General features: G+C 33.3%; 1 protein-coding gene across 2 annotated transcripts in view; it reads right to left on the reverse strand.

Annotated features, from left to right (window-relative positions):
* Window positions 1-19,972, reverse strand: part of LOC126734650 (tubulin monoglutamylase TTLL4-like) — a 58,985-nt gene extending 39,013 nt beyond the window's left edge. The window contains exons 1-4 of one of the 2 annotated variants that reach the window (XM_050438351.1): window positions 19,707-19,972; window positions 18,731-19,111; window positions 10,285-10,593; window positions 9,841-10,224 (exon numbers count right to left, since the gene is read on the reverse strand). In XM_050438351.1, coding sequence (XP_050294308.1) covers window positions 9,841-10,224; window positions 10,285-10,593; window positions 18,731-19,002 — 965 coding nt within the window. In that variant the 5' untranslated portion in view covers window positions 19,003-19,111; window positions 19,707-19,972. The remainder of the gene's footprint in view (window positions 1-9,840; window positions 10,225-10,284; window positions 10,594-18,730; window positions 19,112-19,706) is intronic. The other variant, XM_050438355.1, reaches the window with a different exon arrangement.
* Window positions 19,973-20,130: the final 158 nt, after the last annotated feature.

Genomic DNA, 20,130 nt, shown 5'->3' on the forward strand with positions numbered 1-20,130 from the left:
GACAGGTGAGAAACTGGCTGGACAATAATTTTACAGGCAGATGGATAGGCCGAGGTGGTCCAATAAACTGGCCTGCACGATCGCCCGACCTTAATCATCTGGATTATTATCTTTGGGGTAATATGTGCAATATTATTTATGCCACCGAAATTGATACTCCAGAAGAGCTTCAGAGGCGAATTCTCGCAGCTGCAGGGAAATAAGAGAAAACCGATTTGAAATTCTTAGATCGACCCAAAACATTCAAAAAAGATCCAGGTTATGCATTCAGGAAAACGGAACCTTGTTTGAACATTTGCCTCAAATAAATTAGTATTTTTATCTGTTTGCAATTTTATTTGTCAATTTACTTTTGAAGCGTGCTATTGAGTTTTAATAAAAATTGTTATTAATAATACTATGCAGCGTTATTTTTAAATTCGTTTTTCTCGAAAATGGTAATTCCTAGCGTTATTGACCAAGAGGTACTTTTTTACGTAAAAAGTTAATTGTTTAAATTTTAAAAATTTAAAGAAAAAAAAAAACTTTGCAAACAATTTTTTTTAAGTATTTTTTTAGGCTCACCCCCTAAATGATACGCACCTGAATAAATAATGAAAATTATGAAATGACAACTAAATTCAGCATATCAAAATTGGGAGAATACCAAAATTTAAAATTTTTATATTTACCCGTTTCGAAAATAAGTGCAAAAAACCATCTTCAGATGCCTCCTTTAAAAGGGGCGTAGCTCCCTTGGGGGGCGTTTGCCGATATATGTTTATAGGAAAAAGTGAGGTTATTTTTGACCAAAGAATACAGGGTTCGCGTTTCGTCCACAAATTTTGGGACACCCTGTATACATGGCAAGCACAAATCCTCTCTAATATTAAACACATATATCGGAATATTTCTCCTGACTCAAAGGCACTCCCGTCCACGCCGCGTTTAATTCGAGTTATTTTTGATTTTTCAGTGATCTTGACTCATTCCTGAAATAGTTACTTGTACCTTTTTGTCGTCGATTCTCGGCCACGCATTTCATCACACGTTTGAGAGGCGCGTGTGGGATTATTTGGTAGTTATACGTACGGTAAACACCGCTGTAAACGCAGTTTTTTCTGAATGAGATTTTGATGCGCTTTCATTTTATAATTAGTTTAGGAAATGAGTAAATCGATTTGTGGAGGTGTTATGCCTGGAAATAGTCTATTTTGAGTTAAACGTATGAATAGACCTGTATACATTTTATAAATCTTTTGTATTTTTTTTAAATTATGCAAAAAGCCCATATTAGACACATACCACAGTGAGTCAAAATGAAACTCATACACCTGCAAAAATAGTTTCAAGTCGCCGTATTAAATTATTTATACCGAAGCTAAGACATTAAAAAAATATTTCTGATATTCCTAAGCATGTAAAAGAAAATAATAAAAATACAAATTTATACAAAAAATAATAAAAGACAGGTAATCACAAAATAATATTTTATTCAAAAAATTACACCTCAAAATGAAAGTCATAAGCTACATAAAGCTTGTTTATTTAAAACATTGCATTTTATTTTTTGCATTCTTTTAAATAAATATGACATTTTGTAAGTATTCATAGTTAGTTTGTGAGTAGTTTAGGCATTGAAAGTTAATACAGGATGCCAGAGAGGGCAAAGTTCGGTATGAAAAAGAAGGTTGATTATTTTTCATCAAACTAATGGCAAATCTCTCCGTGATATTGAAAAAAATGGTTAATACGAGTCATGCTACTATACAAAGTATTATCAACTGTTACAAAAGTGAAAAAAAAAGTAAAATAAAACAAGAAAAAGTTCTCGCAAAATATTTAATGATGAAAGGTGGATTGCCTGAAAATGTCAGGAGAATTCTAAACTAAGTGTCCCACACTAGTACCGATGGTTGGAAACATCTTTGGTAAAGAGAGTTAATCTAGAAACCATCACAATAGTTCTGCGAAAAAGTAATTACCATGGCCGAACCGCTAAGAGAAAGCCCTTTGTTAATTAAATAAGCAAAAAAGGATAAATTTTGCCAAAGAACACCAAATGCCACTTTTGAGTTCTGGAAAACGGCCATCTTTAGTGATAAGAGTGAATTTAACATCTGTGCATCTGACGGACGTGTCACAGTATAGAGAAAACCCCACAAGGAACTTCTTCAGAAAAATTTAACAGCGACATTTAAACATGGTGGGAGTTCAGTGATGGTATGGGGCTGTATCGCAGCTACAAGTGTCGGCAATTTGCATTTTATAGACAGTATTATGAATAAAAAAGTTTACCTGAACATTTTAAGACAAACCCTTAAACAAAGTTCTGAAAAGTTAAATATTACTGAAACTGCTATTTGCTTTTTTTACTAAGACAATGACTTCAAACATAAAGCATATGAAGTAAGGAGTGGGCTTCTATATAACTGTCCTAAAGTATTGGATACATTTCCCCAATCACCATTAATGTGATATAAATGTGATTGAAAATTTGTGGCATCACTTGGAAAAAATATAAAAACTCAGAATATTTCTAATATCCAAGAATGGCATAAAATCAACCCTAATTATTGTGAAAAATTGGTTAAATCAGTGTCAACCAGGTTGCAGTGTGTCATAAAGAGTAAAGGGTTACTTAAAAAGTATTAAAATAATAATAAAAATTATAAATATAATATTGTATGAGTTTCATTTTGAGTTGACATTTTTGAAATAAAGCTTAATTTTTTTAAAACATATATTTCATTCTTTCTTTAGTTTTTTATACATTTACTATTTTCCTTTATGTCATTAAGAATATTATAAATATTTTTTGAATGGCATAACTTCTTATAAGTAATGTAATATATTGATGTCATTATTTCACAGGTGTATGAGTTTAATTTTGAACCACTGTATTTAATTCATAATTACTTGAGTAATGTGAAGTCTTGTTCCAGGCATTTGGGGCAATTTTCATTGCTCTACAGTGGCTTATTGTTAGTTTAAATTGCTTATAAATGAATAAGAGTATTGTATAGGGTTATACCAGGCAGTTGAGTGGCCCATAAATCCTTTTAGGACTTTTAAATTTTACTTAAGTAATGTATTATCTTTTGAGGCATTTATTAGTGTCAAGTCACTTATTGTTAGATTAAATTGATCATCAATGAACGAGGGTAATATAGAGACTTCTTTTTTCTTCTTTCTCAGCCTGTACAAATCCACTCCTGGATATTGGCCTCTTCCAAATTTCTCCACGTCTTTCTGTTCGTAGCAGTCTGGATCCAATTTTTTCCTGCGATCCCCCGAATGTCATCTCGCCAGCGTCTTTGGAGTCTTCCTACACTTCTTCTAGTCTCTCTTGGTTCCCAAACCAGTATTCTGTTATTCTATCTATCTTGCCTTGCAATGTGACCGGCCTATTTTAAGCGTGCAACTTTTAATACGTCTGACACCTTTGTTCTTCTCCGGATTTCCTAACTTCGGACTCTCTTCGGACTTTTGTGTCGTAAGTATACATACTCGGATACGTTTTGCAATATTCTGTTGTCTAACCTTACTTAAATGTTTTGAGGGCTCATTACTTAATTGGTTTTAGTTAGGTTCATTTCAAGTCTTCGGCGGAGTTGCTGATTATGCCTATGTCGTCTGCAAATCGTAAGTGGCTGAGGTATACGCCATCAATATTAATTCCTCTAATTTGCCAGGCAGGCTAGCTTCTTAAATACGTCATCCATGGGAAATCGTGTCTCCCTGACGCACTCCTCTTTCGATACGAATAATATCGGTCATTATTTGTTCATTGACTTTAGCTTGTAATGATGCGTGCGCGTATATGTACTTAATAAGGTTTAAATATCGGGAGTCGATACTTGCACTTTCCATTGATTGAATCGAAGGCTTTCTGATAGATGTAGAGGAACATTATACTCTGTAGATTTTTCAATGAGGGTGTGCAGTGTTTGCAAGTGGTCAATTGTGCCCAAGTCTTTTCGAAATCCTGCTTGTTCAACTGGTACATCCATATATATCCATCTTTGATGATGATTTATCTTGGTTAACAACTTATATAAATAGGATAGCAGGCTAATGGGTCGATAATTTTCAATGTTATTCCGGTCCCTTTTCTTATACAACAGGATAACTTCCTCTTTATTCCAATTATCTGGAATTCTCTCTTCCAACCAGCACCTATGAACAGCACTATAATGCTTTCATGCAAGGTCTCTCCACCCATTTTAAGCATTTCAATAGTGACCCGATCTTCGCCCGGGCTCTTTTCATTTGATGTAGTGCCCTCATCAATTTGTCTGAGGTTATTTCGGGGATTTCTTCTGATCCTACGTTTCGAATCACACTTCTACTATATTGCGGGTTATTTACCTTGAGCTACTTCTTTATAGAAATACGGAACAGCAGGAATTATTTGCTCATGCCCATTCACCACAACACCATATTTGTCTTTTATTTTAGTGATCCTCGACTTTCCACCAGACAGTTTGAATTTTGAAACCTTCATGTTTTTGTTATTTTCTATAGTGTTCTTTATGAGTTTTGTGTTGTAATCTCGTAAATCCTTCCTGACATTTCAGTTAATTTCCTTGTTTATTTCTTAATAGAGCATAGTTTCTCAATCTATTTTTCTTCTTCTTCCTATAAACTTTTGTGTATTGGGACTATTTTACTGGTACTTTATTAAGTACTAAGAGTATAAGTACTAAGAGTATATGTACTACCTTTTGTTTTGAACATATACTCTTAGTTGCAACGTGTATACTGGATGTACTTTTCTCGAGGATTTCATTTATTTCCATCCGACTAATTTCTTTAGTATCCCTCATTTCAGTGTTAAGGATCTGCTGAAACTTATTTTCCGTTAAAATATTTGTTGTCGGAAACCGTTGTTTTCTGGTTAATTTTATTCTTTAAAATCCAGTGTTAAATTTGAATAGTTGCTCTGACAATTCAATGATCCCTACTGGTGTCAAATTGATTAAGTACACTAACGTCTTGACAGAGACGAACGTCATAAAGAGACTTATTCCAGGCATTTTGGCCAACATTTTTTTGGAAGATAACTATAATTATTCCTATTTATAGACTATCTTTGTTTACTGAAGTAATATCTTATTCCAGGAAGTCGAGTGCCCGATAAAACCTTTTGAACTGGAATTTTACTAAGTAATGTGAAATTTTATTTAAGGCATTTGTGTCTTTTATTGGTCTAAAATCTCTTATAGTTTGAATTGCTTAGAAATTAACAAGAGAAATTTAGAGACTTATTCCAGGCAGTTGGACTGGAATGCTCCTGGAAGATGGATCAATTAGATACTTAGGAATATAGATACTTATTACGGGCATTTGGGATGGAATATTCTTGGAACATAAATCAGAATACTCCAAAATACCGAGAAACCTTCTTGGGAGTATAAAGTAATAAATAATAATAATAATAATAATAATAATAATAATAATAATAATAATAATAATAATAATATGTCTTTATTAAAAAAAAAAACAATATTAATCTTACAATATTACTTAAAACTATATTGTCAAAGAAGGCGAAGATTAGCTTAAAGCTACTCTTTAACTCTTAACCTTCCTAACATTCACAGTTTAAATGGAGAAAACGAGAAAAAAAAACAAAAAAAGAAACAAGCATATATAAAGTATTTAGAAGATAAATAACACTAGACTATATTTTGGATTGATTTAAAAACAAAAGTTTATAATATTTCCTATACACATTTAACGAAGTATTAAATATTGGTTTATAAGTATTAAAGAACTTAACGGCATTATAAGTAAAAAATCGCTCGAACAGAGCCGTGGAATGGTGCAGCATGGTGAAGATATCGTATCTAATATTTCGAGTGTGAACCTGGTTTCTTGGTATTAACTTTTCAAAAAGATATTCAGGTCTTTGACTAACATATAATCGATAAAGAAAAGTAGAAGTGAAGAATTTGAATAGGTAAGGTAGCGTTAACCACCTCAACTGAAATATAGAGTGTGATACATGATCAAACTTTCCGAGGTTAAAAATAAATCTACAGTAAGTCTTCTGCATGCATTGCAGGCGGTAACGATTTATTTGGTCTAAGCAAGGATAATAAACTATAAGGCAGTAATTTAAAATAGATAAAACAAGAACCACGAGTTTTTTCCTAGTTTTAAAATTTAAAATGTGTTTATTGGCATAAAGTATACGCATGCGTAAATAACACCTCTGCAGAAGAGTATTAACATGTTCCTTAAACCCTAAAGAATTGTCTATTTTAAGTCCCAGAACCTTCACAGTATCAGAGAACAAAATAGTTTCGTTATATACCAGCGTGGTACTATTATTATATCAATCTTTTGTACGCTCAAGACTCGAGTATGCGTCACTTATATGGCATCCAATATATGAAACTGAAATCAAAAACGTTGAATATATACAACGCAGGTTTATAAAGTATTTGCACTATAGGGAAGATGGCGTTTATCCAGCCAGAGGCACTTGCCAAAATGTCATGCTTGGACGGTTCAATATGAAAACCTTACTCGATCGTCGTGTGACAACGGCTATAACTTTATTATATAAGCTAGTAAACAACAAAATAGACTGCATTTCACTCCTAAATCAGATTTGGTACATTGTCCCAAGGATAAACTCCAGAAATTCTCGCACTTTTTATTGCAACAGAGCATTAAATAATATTTTCAAGAGAGCTCCGATTTTTTACATATGTAATTTGTTTAATACGCTTTGTAACTACAACATAGATCTATTTGTTGATTCACTATCTTCTGTGCTGAGGCTACTCAATCAATAACCTAGTATTACAACCTGTAAGTACCTGTCTAATGCTGTTTGTTATTTAGAAGTGTGGCATAAAGGTATGTTGAGTTCTTTTTTTTATTTTTCTTTTCTTTTTGTTTATTCTTTAAATTAGTTTTAACTGTTTTACTTTACTACTTTGTTTTTTTGCATTTAATTTTTATTCTGTTATTATTGTTTTGATTTGTATTTTTTTTCTGCACTTCCTGTAAGTGGGTGACCGTTGGAAATAAAGACTTATTTATTTATTTATTTATTTGTTATCCAATTGAATGTGAACAGTTTCCATTACATTTTTAGGTGATCCTCAGTTTGAAAACAAAACCATTTTTGTTTTATTAGGATTAATGACAAGGTTATGCTCTTTTAAAAATTGATTTATTACGTTCAGATCAGCGTTAATAGTATCAGCCATGTTATCAAAATTAGCAGAGTCAAAATAATGTATGTATTGAGTGTCATCAGCATACTGATGTATTTTAGAATCTTCAATTAGACCGGGTAAATCTGAAGTATATATAAGAAATAATAATGGGCCTAGGATCGACCCTTGTGGGACACCAGAAATAATATTTTTGAAAGCAGAATATTCATTATTCACCCTCACTTTCTGGGTTCTACGCCACAAGTAAGTTTTAAAAAAAGACAAAACAACCTCACTACAGCCATAATATTTCAGTTTCGCTACAAGCAAGTCATGATCAATCAAATGCTTTCGAGAAATCAAGAGCTATCATAATGGCTGAAATCTTTTTGTCAAGAGCTCGCATAATATTATCGGACGTTTAGAAGTGAACTAGCTGTACTATGATGTTTCCTAAAACCAGATTGATGGGAAGGGAGGATATTATTTGACATTAAAAATGATGACAGCTGCATATAGACTATTCTTTCGAGAACTTTGGAGATTACGGAAAGCATACTTATCGGACGCAAATCTTGAACACTTTCAGGACTGGAGGATTTGGGAATCGGACATACCACTGACTCACGCCAGGCCCTGGAAAATATCCTACCTCCAAACAACAATTTATAATATGAGTGACATGATCCAGTATATCAGGGAGACATAAGTGTAACATACGTCGAGTTATGTTACCCACACCAGAGGCATTGGACCTAATATTTGTTATAGTTTTTTCGACAGTATTTTGGTCTACTAAAGAAAAATGAAAATTATCCTCGGTAAATTTATTACTGGAGTAGAAGTTAATTTTGTTTACACATTTATCAGATTTATTAAAGACGCTTACAAAAAAAATCATTTATTTGATTTGGATCCGATATATTAAACGGCAGCTTGTTATTATTCTTGGTTGTTTTAATATTTAAAGTTTCTAGACCTTTCGAAAGTTTTTTACCAGTTTTGTCACTCTCCAAGCTTGCAAGATATGCAGCTTTTTCTCGTCTTATTGATGCCAACGTAAAATTACAACACTCCGTGTAATATCTCCAATTTTCTAAACACTTGTGATTTTTGTATTTAGTCAAAGCCTTATCACGTTCCTTTAAAATAAGTCTTAAGGTGTCTGTCAACCAGGGAGCTGGCTTCTGTAGGGTGCATGAATATTAAATAAACAATTATATTTTGTTCTAAATATTGAACTTTTTTATTTACGTCCTCAAGATAATAAATATTATCCCAGATATATGTGATAAATCGATCCTAAAATATATCTCATTGAAATATTTAAAATTGTGGATGGTTATAAATTTTTGTTTTTGTGTTTTAACTTCTAATTTGAAAGTGCAAAAAGGTATTTGATTGTGATCACTTAAACCTGAAACAATGGTGCCACTTTTATGACAAATATCTTTAGTATTGATAAAAATGGGATCTAAGCATGTTGCAGAAGTATTTGTTATACGAGTTGGTTCATCTAATAATTGTACATATCCAAAAGAGTTAAGCATAGAATATAATGAATTAGGCTTTAACATATCATTATTTAGATCTCCGAGAATTAGTGAATAATCATAGGTCACTAAAAGATGTGGAACAACTTCTTCCAGGAAATTTATAATTTCAAACGCTTTTGATTTAGGGGGCCTGTATATTATAAGTATTGCAATATTGTGTATACCAATTTTAACATTTAGGAGCATAAATTCAAAGTTGACATTATTAACATTAATATTTACAATTTCGCACTGAAACATTGACCTGACATACAGTAAGTAGTATCTTACTCCAGGCAGTTGAGCAGCCCATAAAACCTGGTATTGGACGTGTAAAATTTTATTCAAGGTATTTGTGGGACGGGCATTGGTCTAAAGTTGCTTATAAAAGAACAAGAGTGATTTAGAGGCTTATTTCAAGCAGTTGGTCCAAACTGTTCCTGGGTGATTGATCAAAATACTACTTTGTTTACTACTACTTACTCTGTATTTCAGGCAAAATACAGAGAAATCTTCTTGGAGCTATAACTGTTTACTGAAATAACATAGTATATTATTCCAGGCAGTTGAGTGGGCCATAAAACCTTTTGGTACTTTGAACCTTTACTCATACTAAGTCATGTAAAAATTCATATGTGAATTTTTTGTTGATCTTAAGTCATTTAAATAAAAAATTGCTTAAAAATAAGCGACAGTAATGTAGAAACTTATTCCTAGCTTTGGATTGACCAAACATTGCTTATAAGTTAATAAGAATATCCCACAATATTCATAATACTTCTTGGGACTATAAACTGTGTACTCAAGGAAAGTAAAGCTTTTTTTAGGGATATGGAGGCTTTTAAATTGCTCTAAATGTTACATCTAATATGAATACAATATAGAATCTTATTATTCCAGGAAATTGGAACATTATGCTTTGAATTTATATTGGAAAATAATAATATTGCTTTGAATTTAAGATTATGCTTTGAATTTATATGGAATATAAGGTTAATTATACATTATAAGTTTTTTTACCAATTTCGTTTTTAGAAGCTGTACATAAGAAACATACTTGAAACAACAAAGCAAGAAAGCTAATCTTATCTACTCTTGCCAAACAGTGGTAAGCCCAATAAAACTAACTCATCTGCTAAATGCCTTACCTTAGTGGATTCTCTGATATCCCATTTTTGCTCTTCACCTTCTTACTTTTAATCCCCTGATTCGCCTTTCTGATCTTTAATGACACTTTGCTTTTTGATGTTTTCACTAAGGGCGTTTGTGTGGATAAACTTTTCTTCAACACTTTTGGTTTTATTTCTATACTGGTGGCAATATTTTGGAGGCCGTCCCCCCGTTCCGCATCCAGATTCACTATGCTTACTCCCACTGGGTTCGGATGGTTTGTATAAACGGAATTATGCAAAATTTTCAGCTTTTCTTTTAAATATTCCACTTCTTTGGAGTATTTTTCTTTGTCTATCGGTCGATTGAAGTAGGTTTCTGTGGTGAAGCAGAGCGGTTTTCTTGTTGGGACATCGTGTGATCTAGAGAGAGAAGAATTAACTGCTGTAAGGTTTTCAAAAAATTACAAAAATATTTAGTACCTTAAGCCCACATATGGGCAAAAATCTTGGCAATTTGACCCTGTGATTCTGGTGCCACCCTCGGTATAATAAAGAGGAGAACCCTTCGAACGCAACGGATTTGTGGGTTGGTCCAACTTATGTGGACTGATTTTGCTACGTCCGTTATTTTTACTGTCCATCGACTCTAAATTTTCGAAAATGGTGGGACGATCGGCGCAGAACGGCTTAAAACAGTCAACATCATTTTTTGACATTGATTGCTGATGTATCGGCGGCATTTGGCAGTTGTTGGAAATGTACGACGTCGGCAGTTCTACTAAGTTTGATCTGAAATTAAGAAGTTTTGGAGTTAGTTAAATATTCTCACATTTATTTTACTTAACTCTTTCCTGATAATTTCGTATAAGAATGTCCTTTGTGCTCAAAACTTTTTGAGTTAGAGACGATTTTATTAAGCAAGGTCCATAAGATGTCAAATTACAAGTTTAGCCACATTTTCAGGTATAAGTAAGCCACTCAAAATATCCTTATATTTTCTTTACATGAATACAGAGGAGGTCTGATAATGGATTTGAGGGTAACACCATTATTCTAGGTTAAGAATTTGGATAGCTAAAGCAGTTTTGCCTGGAGCTATTTTTCTTGCTAATTCTCTTATCAAATTTCCACATTAATAAAATGTTCACAGGAATAATTAGAATATTCTTAAAGAGTATTCAGACAAAAAAAAGGTATTTTCTTCCAAATTCAAAACACATGGCAAGATCAAGATTCATTATACAGGGTGTTTCATAATTACTGGATGACTGACCATTTTTGCTGATGACACAACAGTGGCATGTGCCGAAGATACTCTTGAGACCGTAGAGAGGAAATTAAGAGTATTGCAGGGGGAAATTCAGGAATGGTTTAACATGAACCGATTGCATCTTAACGCAGACAAGACCAACAAAGCTATTTTTACTCTGAGACCAGCTGCCATATCAAAGGATTTTTCTATTAAGTTTCTGGGAGTTTTATTGGATCCTCTACTTCACTGGCATTTCCACATTAATATTGTTGCCGGAAGGCTAAAAACATCTATATATGCCCTTCATCGCCTAGCTGGATGTTTATCTGAATCTGGCTTAAGAACAGCCTATTTTGGCAACTTCCATCCCATAGCCACATATGCTATTGGGGTCATGCCCCACAAACAAAAAGGTTGTTTTCACTACAAACAAGGGCAATCAGAATTTTGGGTGAGCTGGGTTGTAGGGAGAATTGTAGATCCTTTTTCTCTATGAAGGGAATACTTACCCTGCCTTCCGTATATATATTGGAAAATCTTTTATGGGTACACAGTAATAAGGATCGGTATAAAGTACATGGTGATATACACAACTATGGTACTAGAAACATAAATAGGCTAGTTCCAATTTACCAACGCTTAACAAGGTGTCAGAGTGGTGCCGGATTTCTAGCTGTTAAATTATATAATAAACTTCCTACCGACTATGTGGATTTAGATTTGGAACGTTTTAAGAATAAAATAAAACAAATTCTAGTCTCTAATGCCTTCTATTCAACTGAAGAGTTTTTAAAATTCACATTCTATCTGTGATATTGAGTACCTACCTATATATTGCATTTTATTTAAGACATATGAAGAGAGGAAATTCCAAATGTTCTAAGTGCCATTTTTTTTCAAAATAGAGATATTGCCTTAAAAATGTTCTATGTGCCATCGCCAACAACCCTGAAAACGTTCGAAGTGCCAAACCCCTTTAAACGTGGTATGTTGCCTAACTTAAGAATGACAATGTTCTAAGTACGCGACCTATAATTTTTCCAAACGTTCTATGTGCCATCAGCGAATTTTATTGAAATTAACCGTCCGTTTAACGGACTTGAGTCACTTGTAGTCCTTGTATTTATTTTTTGTTTATATTTTGGTTTGGGGGACTTTCAGGTTAGGAAGCGTTTCGCTTAATTCTTAGAAAATACCCAATAAAAAATGGAAAATAAAACAGATAAGCATGTGTGTGAACTCAGTAAAACTTCAAAGCGTGCAGAACAGTATAAAAATCGCGTTTCTGGTAAATCCTATAAAAATCGAAAGAATAAAAGTGTTCCAGCGCTGCCACCTCCTCAAGAAAACGTGAGTATTTCGTTTTAATGCACTTAAGTTTTATATAAAAAATGTCAATAAATTGATTAATTTGTGTTATATGTTATAACAAGGGGGGCTCTTTGAAATTTTTAGTCAAAACATTTTCGTAAGTGCCTGCAGTAATAAAAACTTACATATTTTTGTTACTTACTAAAATCATTATCGCAAATTTAATCACTTTTTATTGTTACAGGCAACTTGCAAATGCAAATACGGCTGCAAAAATATCTCGCTCGATTTGAAACTCAAATTACGTGAAGATTTTATGAAGATGGAAAATCACAACTTGCAGAACACTTTTTTGCTGCGACTTTTGTCTGTGTCACAAATAAAGCGGAGGCGCCATGGGACCTATGATACCCCAACTAACAGTCGCAGGAAATGTACCATTTGTTATTCTGTTCCTAATAATACAGGTAGCTCCTTCCAAGTGAGCAAGAAAACTTTCCAGGATATTTTTGCGGTATCGCACAGACGTCTACAAACTCTACAAAGTCGGTGTCAAGAAGGACTTATCACTTACACAGACAAAAGAAAGGGAAACGCACATCACCAAAAGTATACAAACGAAGATTGGGAGCAAATCAAACACCACGTTAACTCGTTTCCATGCGATGAAAGTCACTATGGTCGCGCTAAAAGTAACAAAGTGTATTTTAGTAGTGATGTTAATATTAGTCGTCTTTACAGAAGTTTTACCAGCAAAAATCCAGGAAGCAAAATTACTTACAAATTCTATCAAAAAGTATTTCTGAAAGGTTTTCCACATGTTTCATTTTGCCGTCCCAGGACCGACTTGCAGGACCTGCGATTTGCTTGCTTGTAAGATTTCATGTTCCAGTGGATCTGGATTAGTAACTGCTAAACGAGAGCAATTACTTCATCACAGCAAGTATAAGAGAGCCCTTGAATGTATGAATAAGGACTCTTACGATTCACATTTTCCCAATTGTGACTTTTGTATGATATCTGTGGATCAGCAAGTTTTACTGGTACCAAATTTAACTCATAGTAATATGTACTATAGTAGACAACTGAGTTGTTATAATCTGGGCATCCATGTATCTCATCTAAATAAAGCTTTTATGTGTATGTGGGATGAAATAATAATAATAATAATAATAAGCTTTATTTCCAACAGGTTACATATACCCAGTTACAGGAAAATCAATTAAATATATAAATGTACGAATGCATGAATTGTATTAGATTCATGCAACTAAACTATAAAAGAACTACAAAAGAATTGCTATATAATAAAAAAAAAAAAAAAAAGTAGTGAACTTGAGAAAATAAATAATAAAAAATCAACACTAAATTAGGATAAGAATCAAGAATTAATTTAAATCAAAAGACCAAAAAAAAAAAAAAAAAAATTAGTAAATAAATGTATTCAAGCTAAAAACTAAATAACCAAAGACTAAATAACCTAGCCTCCCCCACCAACCATACGCAGGTGATTCAAGATAAGTGCCAAATCATCATGGTGAATGTCACAAGAATCAGCAATAGTGTTAAAGTTTTGACACATAAAGTGAATAGGACTCTGGTACAGAATGTTGGACCTGGCTGTGTCCAAGTTAAAAACTGGACACTGTCTGGATCCTAGGCGTGGTATATGAAAGCAAATCCTTTGCAAAAGGGATGGGCAGTCAATTTTATGGTTAAGTAAATTAAACAAGAATTTCACCGAATGCATCTCTCTCCTCTTCGCAAGTGACCGTTCAGTATATCTAGAGAGCAGCAGGTTATGGTCAAAACCCCTTGGAGGATAGACTCCATCATCCTTAAATGCCAAACATTTAAGGAATCGCCGTTGGACTGATTCTAATAGGTGAATGTGCTGGTTGTAAATGGGAGACCAAACGAGGGAGCAGTAGTCCAGCCTGGATCTAACAAATGCATAGTAGAGCGTTTTGGCAGTGGCAGTGTTCAAAAAAAGTTTGCAATTTCTAATAATAAAGCCTAGCATGCGAGTAGCTCTAGAAACAGTATCTTCGATGTGAGGGATAAAAGAAAATTTTTGGTCAAAGGTGACTCCAAGATCCTTGAAACAGGTAGACCTTGCCAGAGACTCTCCATTAACTGAGTAATTAAAGGTAATTGGACTTTTGATACGAAAGTAGCTGGCCACATTACACTTGGAAACATTAAGGTTAAGCCGATTCAAAGTGCACCAATGGTGTACAGCATTCATGTTCTCTTGCAGTAGACCACAATCTGCTATAGAGTCAATCCTATGGAAAAGCTTTAGGTCATCAGCATATGCTAACCGAGAGCAATTGAGGGTGGAGATCAAGTCATTAGCGAAAACGTTAAAGAGAAGGGGGCCCAAGTTCGAGCCCTGAGGAACTCCAGAGGTGGGTGAAAAACAAGCAGATCTAAAGCCTTCGACCACTACAAACTGAGAGCGGTCAACTAAATAGGAGTTAAGGAGCTTTATCAAGCGATCGGAGAATCCAAACTGGCGTTCAAGCTTATTTAATAGGATGAAGTGGTCAATCTGGTCAAAAGCCTTTTGAAAGTCTGTGTAGATAACATCGATTTGACTTCTATCGTTAAGTGCTTCGCACACAAACTGAGAGAAGAATGCTAGGTTTGTAGTACATGAGCGGCCAGAAACAAAGCCATGTTGATCGTTGGCCAGCATGGACTTAACCTTGGGAAAAATTAATTTATAGAGAGCCAACTCAAATAACTTTGAGAAATTGCACAGAATGGATATAGGGCGGTAATTCTCTATTGTTCCAGCATCGCCCTTTTTAAAGATAGGGCAAACTTTAGCTTGCTTCCAGATATTGGGAAAAATACCTGTGTTAAGGATCAGATTAAAAATGTGGAGCAGAGGGTCTGTAAGTGCAACAGAGCAGTCCTTAGCTAAAAAACTAGGAATTAGATCTGGGCCAGAGGTCATTTTGCTTTTGAGACACTTGCTCGCCATTATAATGTCGGTCGCCGCGAGCGCGACGACGTCTATGCAAGTTAAGGGAGGTTCAGAGACGACAGGATGATCGCTAGGAAGTGAGTTCGTGTATACACTCCTGAAATAATCTCCAAAAGCGGACACAATGCTGTCAGGCGTATTGTATGATTGGTTAGAAAGCTTCATTGAGCCGGGGATTTGAGTCTGATTACGTTTGCTTCGAATAAAAGACCAAAATTCACTCGGATCGGAGGTTATTTTGTTCTCAATACTATGGATGTACATTTTGTAGGCTTGTGCAGTTAGAGCTTTAATTGTCTTGCGCAGAGATCTAAATATCTCTAGATGTTGTTTAGACTTGGAAATCTTAAAATCACGAAATGCTCTTTCCTTTTTATATATATTACGAATTATGTCAGCCGAAAACCAGGGAGGGAAACGTCTTTTACGTTTTACCTTGAAGGGTACCGCTCTAGCGAAAGTGTTGTTCAGTATATCATAAAAAACATCACATGCGGAGTTGACGTCCTGCTGCACCATGATAGGCGACCAATCAGTATCTAGTAGCAGCTGATACAAAAGCGGAAAGTTAGCCTTTCTAAAATTAAATTCCTTTATTTCAGATTTATTAAGGGGTAGGTTATTGAGAGAGATAAGGCCTGCATGGAATTCAAATGACAAAGAAGGATGGTAGGTATCCTCCGGGACAAGAGATGCACCGCTGTTAAGTACAGAGATGTTAAAGCTTGCAAAGATTAAATCCAAACAGCGAAGATTGTTATTTACCACGTTATTGAATTGCTTATAGTTTAGGAAATCAAAAAAATTACTTAGAAGTTGACGTTTACTATTGGGAGATACCGAGTGTTCAATATAAGTGGGGACATTAAAGTCTCCCAGGATAATCACATGAAATGAAAGCTTGTCGTGGAAGCAATGAAGTTGGATCCTACATTTTACGTCTAGTGAATTCTTATGAAATTTTTGACAAAAAGAAACCTGTTCTATGGTCAGACAATTGTGCAGGACAAAATAAGAACTGCACTCTTATTTTTTTTATGATGTTTTTGGTGCAAATTGGACATTTTGAAGAGATTGTTCAAAAATGTCTATTAAGCGGGCATAGCTTCTTATCGTGTGATCGGGACTTCGCGATTATTGAAAAAAGGAAAAGTCTCAAAGTGTTTTACCCCGATGGATTTACAGAAAAAGGTTGCTTCAGCTAAAGTTAACCATTCACTGTAGTTGACATGGAAAATTCATACTATTTAGACCTAAAAAGCGCCTGCGATTCCGTACTAAAAGTAAATTTTCCAATATCAAAAGCTACTATGATAAAAGTTTCTAAAGATTATCCAGGTAATATTCAGTATAAGGCCACATACAGTGACACAGAAACTTGGAAATGTATCAATGTACTAAAAAAAGGTGCTAAACCTAAAGATATTGGAAAAGCTTGCATGTCATTAATTTCTAAGCCACTTTTGCCGGAAGGCAAGAAAAAAGATTTGTCAGCCATGTTGGATTTTTTGCCATAAACTGCTAAAGGTTATTACCAAAATATTCTAAAATAAAAATTTGTAATAACTTAGTATGTCATTAATAATTCTTTGGTTAGTTATGTTTTATGTCATAATACATTTTCTGTTCAAATGGTTCTAAGTACCACGGTACATAGAACTTTCTTTAAATACAGTTTTTTTTAGCACATATGGAGTTATTTTTTTCTTTTTAATTACATAGGTTAAGAGCGAATATACCCCAATGTTACAAGTAAAAAACATTTTAATAAAGCTTTTAACTTAGCATTTGACTTAGACAGTTTTTTTCCTTTCTTGAAAAAAAATAGCTAAAGGCACTTAGAACCTTTGGAATTTCCACTCTTCATATTGTGATTCTGTATTATTCATAGTATGTATATCAATCATTGTGTTTTGGTTTTAATGAGTTTTATGTAGTGTTTTAGGAAAAATTTTATTATCAATTTTTATAAACAGTCACCCTATTTTTTAACTTTGTAATTCTTGATTTGTGTGATACTATTTTGTATATTGGCATTAATAAATTGATTGATTGATACTACTGGTAAATTATTAAAATCATTAAAAGCAAGCTGTGACTAAAAATTTCAATTTTAGTGAGAAATAAATTTCGAACAATGGATTTTATTTTTTTATATGATAAAGGTATGTCTGAAGAAACAAAGCCAGGAGACTAAATTAAATGTGATTTAAAAATATTTTTCTACTTGAAGATATGCATGGACACCACTGGTAAAACAAAAAATTAAATTATGTATTAAAAAATAGTACTAGATGCATAGAAACTACCTACTAATTTTCAGAAAAATATCTACAGAGATGTCAAATTTATTGTGAAAAATAAGTTTTTTCATAAAATGTTTTTACCCTGTATCTCAAAATCTAATGATTTTTGAATAGGGGTGTATTGCACAAACTTGCTTATTTTGAGACTCTCTACAATGTTTCTCAAGTTTGTCCCACTAATTATGAAACACCCTGTATATGCAGATATATTTGGCAATAACTTAGGAACCACTTCAAATATCCCATATCCCTATTTTTTTTTTACATCAATCTAGAGTTCCTGAGAATGGATTTGAGGGTAAAAACATTATTTTAGGTTAAGAATTTGAATGGTTAAGGTAGTTTTGCTTGGGGCATTTTTTTGCTAATTCTTAATGAAAATTATTTACTATTCTTTAGAATTACAATATTTTCAAAGTATTGTAAATATTGTAATTCAAAATATTGTAAATTTTTTATTTACAATATTTTTTAAGTTGCTTTGGGCAGAGAAACAGCATTTATTTACAAATAAATTCATATGAAATGATATAAACCTCAGAGATTATCTGAGTTAAGACAATTTTACCAACTAAATACCAGAGAAGTTGCCGCGGCAGTGTTTTGTGTCCTGTCAAAAGCATTCAATAATTGTGTAGCCTATCAGATTTTGCTTCAGAAACTTTTTAAAGTGGTTGACATCATATCTCTTGAATTTGGGGTGTCAAGTGCCACAATGATCTGTTCTTGGTCCTCTCTTAGGATAGGAGTTAACAAATTGTTAGAAAAAGCTTACTACAATACTGATGAATACTTTCTAGTCAAATTTTAACCTTGTCTTATTTGATTGTTGCATAAGCTTAGATTATGGTAATGCTTTTTTACTGGAAATGTGGATCTCAGTAAATTTGTTTACTACCCAGAGCATTTTTTAATTTTTTCAAGTGTGTTTTTCTTGTTTTCTTTTACTGGTTAATCTAGTATATTTATGACAGCTTTATTATAAACATTTTGTTTTCCTAAATGATAACTCTTATTTTGACTTTGACTAAAACATAAGATAATTAGCCTACTTACACTTACCTTACTCTACAACAATCTGGTTTACTTTCATGCCAACCCTTATAATCATACTCCACTTCCATATTTTCATACTCATTACACTTATACTTTTTAGGAGTTAATGTTCTAAAGTCCCTAGATCTCTTTTTACAATACTCATTTGTTTCACTCCTGGATCTCCTCCTGGATAAACCATTTTCACAGCTAAGACACCATGATTTATAGGAATATGTACAATATTGATCTTTACATTCTGGACTCGTGTAAGGGAGTTTCACATTCCAGTCTTCCATAATTCTTTTTCCTATTAAAGCCTAATGTGTTTTGACTATATTTGGTTGAATCAAATGCTATCTAACTTCCATGACAACATTTCATTAGTGGGCTAGGTCATTGATAAACCTGAAAATAAAAGTGGTATTATCAATGGATTATTCATTTAGGCACATAAACTTATTTGGGTCGAAAACTATAGACAAGTTATGTGGATTAATGTTTGGAAATATGTAAATTTTGGTATAAATAATTTGAGTCATAGATTATTGGCCATGTAGTCAGTGAATATTGATGAACTAGGTGTATATTCCATTCAAAGGTTGTACTTGAAAAGGCTATTCTAGGAATCCTTGAATTGTCTTAAGTTCTTTTTCAGGATATTCATGAGATGCTCAAATAGGGGATTTAATCAAAAATCATGTGATATATTCACACTTGAAATTATCTTTTAACATAAACTTTATTTCTCTGGAGCCCAGATTTTTAAATAGTGTATGCAGATAAAATCTTAAGTCATTTTTTAAGCTTATGTAGCACGTTTCAAATAACTTAAATCAATAATAATTTAAAAGTTTAATTCAAGATGAGGCTATTGACAAAACTTACAGTAGGCTCATGGTGCATGTGGTTATTTACAAAACGGGCTTTTTATGAGGTATATTAAGAAAATTGTAACTAGTTTATTAAAGCCATAATAATCTTTAAACTTCAATATATTTACCTGTACAAATTCAAAGTTAGTACTCCATAAAACCTGGGCTTCAAACGCCTGCCTTCTCAGTCTTAACACGCCGTAATTATTAAATTTTTTGGTATATACTGGCAGTGACTAGTGGAACAAATAATAAAACGATGAATAATCGTCCAAAACTAATAAAATGAATAAATAAAAGTATTAATGTGATAAAAAAAGAAACTTTTTAAAATAAAAACGGAGTGGCTTTACGGCGCGATGTTCCTTCTACGGCCGAAAATGCTGACTCGAGAAAACCGCACAAAAGGATTAGCTGATTAGGATTTAAATGGCGGGTCTAAAGATGCCTTCACACTTACAACCGTAGCGGAATAAATTTGCTAAGATCAATTATAGTTATTTAGATCAATTAAGTTAAAGGGGTTATTTAATACAAATATAGAATTAAATT

Source organism: Anthonomus grandis, chromosome 1 (genome assembly GCF_022605725.1).
Source record: "Anthonomus grandis grandis chromosome 1, icAntGran1.3, whole genome shotgun sequence".
NCBI classification, from domain to species: domain Eukaryota; kingdom Metazoa; phylum Arthropoda; class Insecta; order Coleoptera; family Curculionidae; genus Anthonomus; species Anthonomus grandis.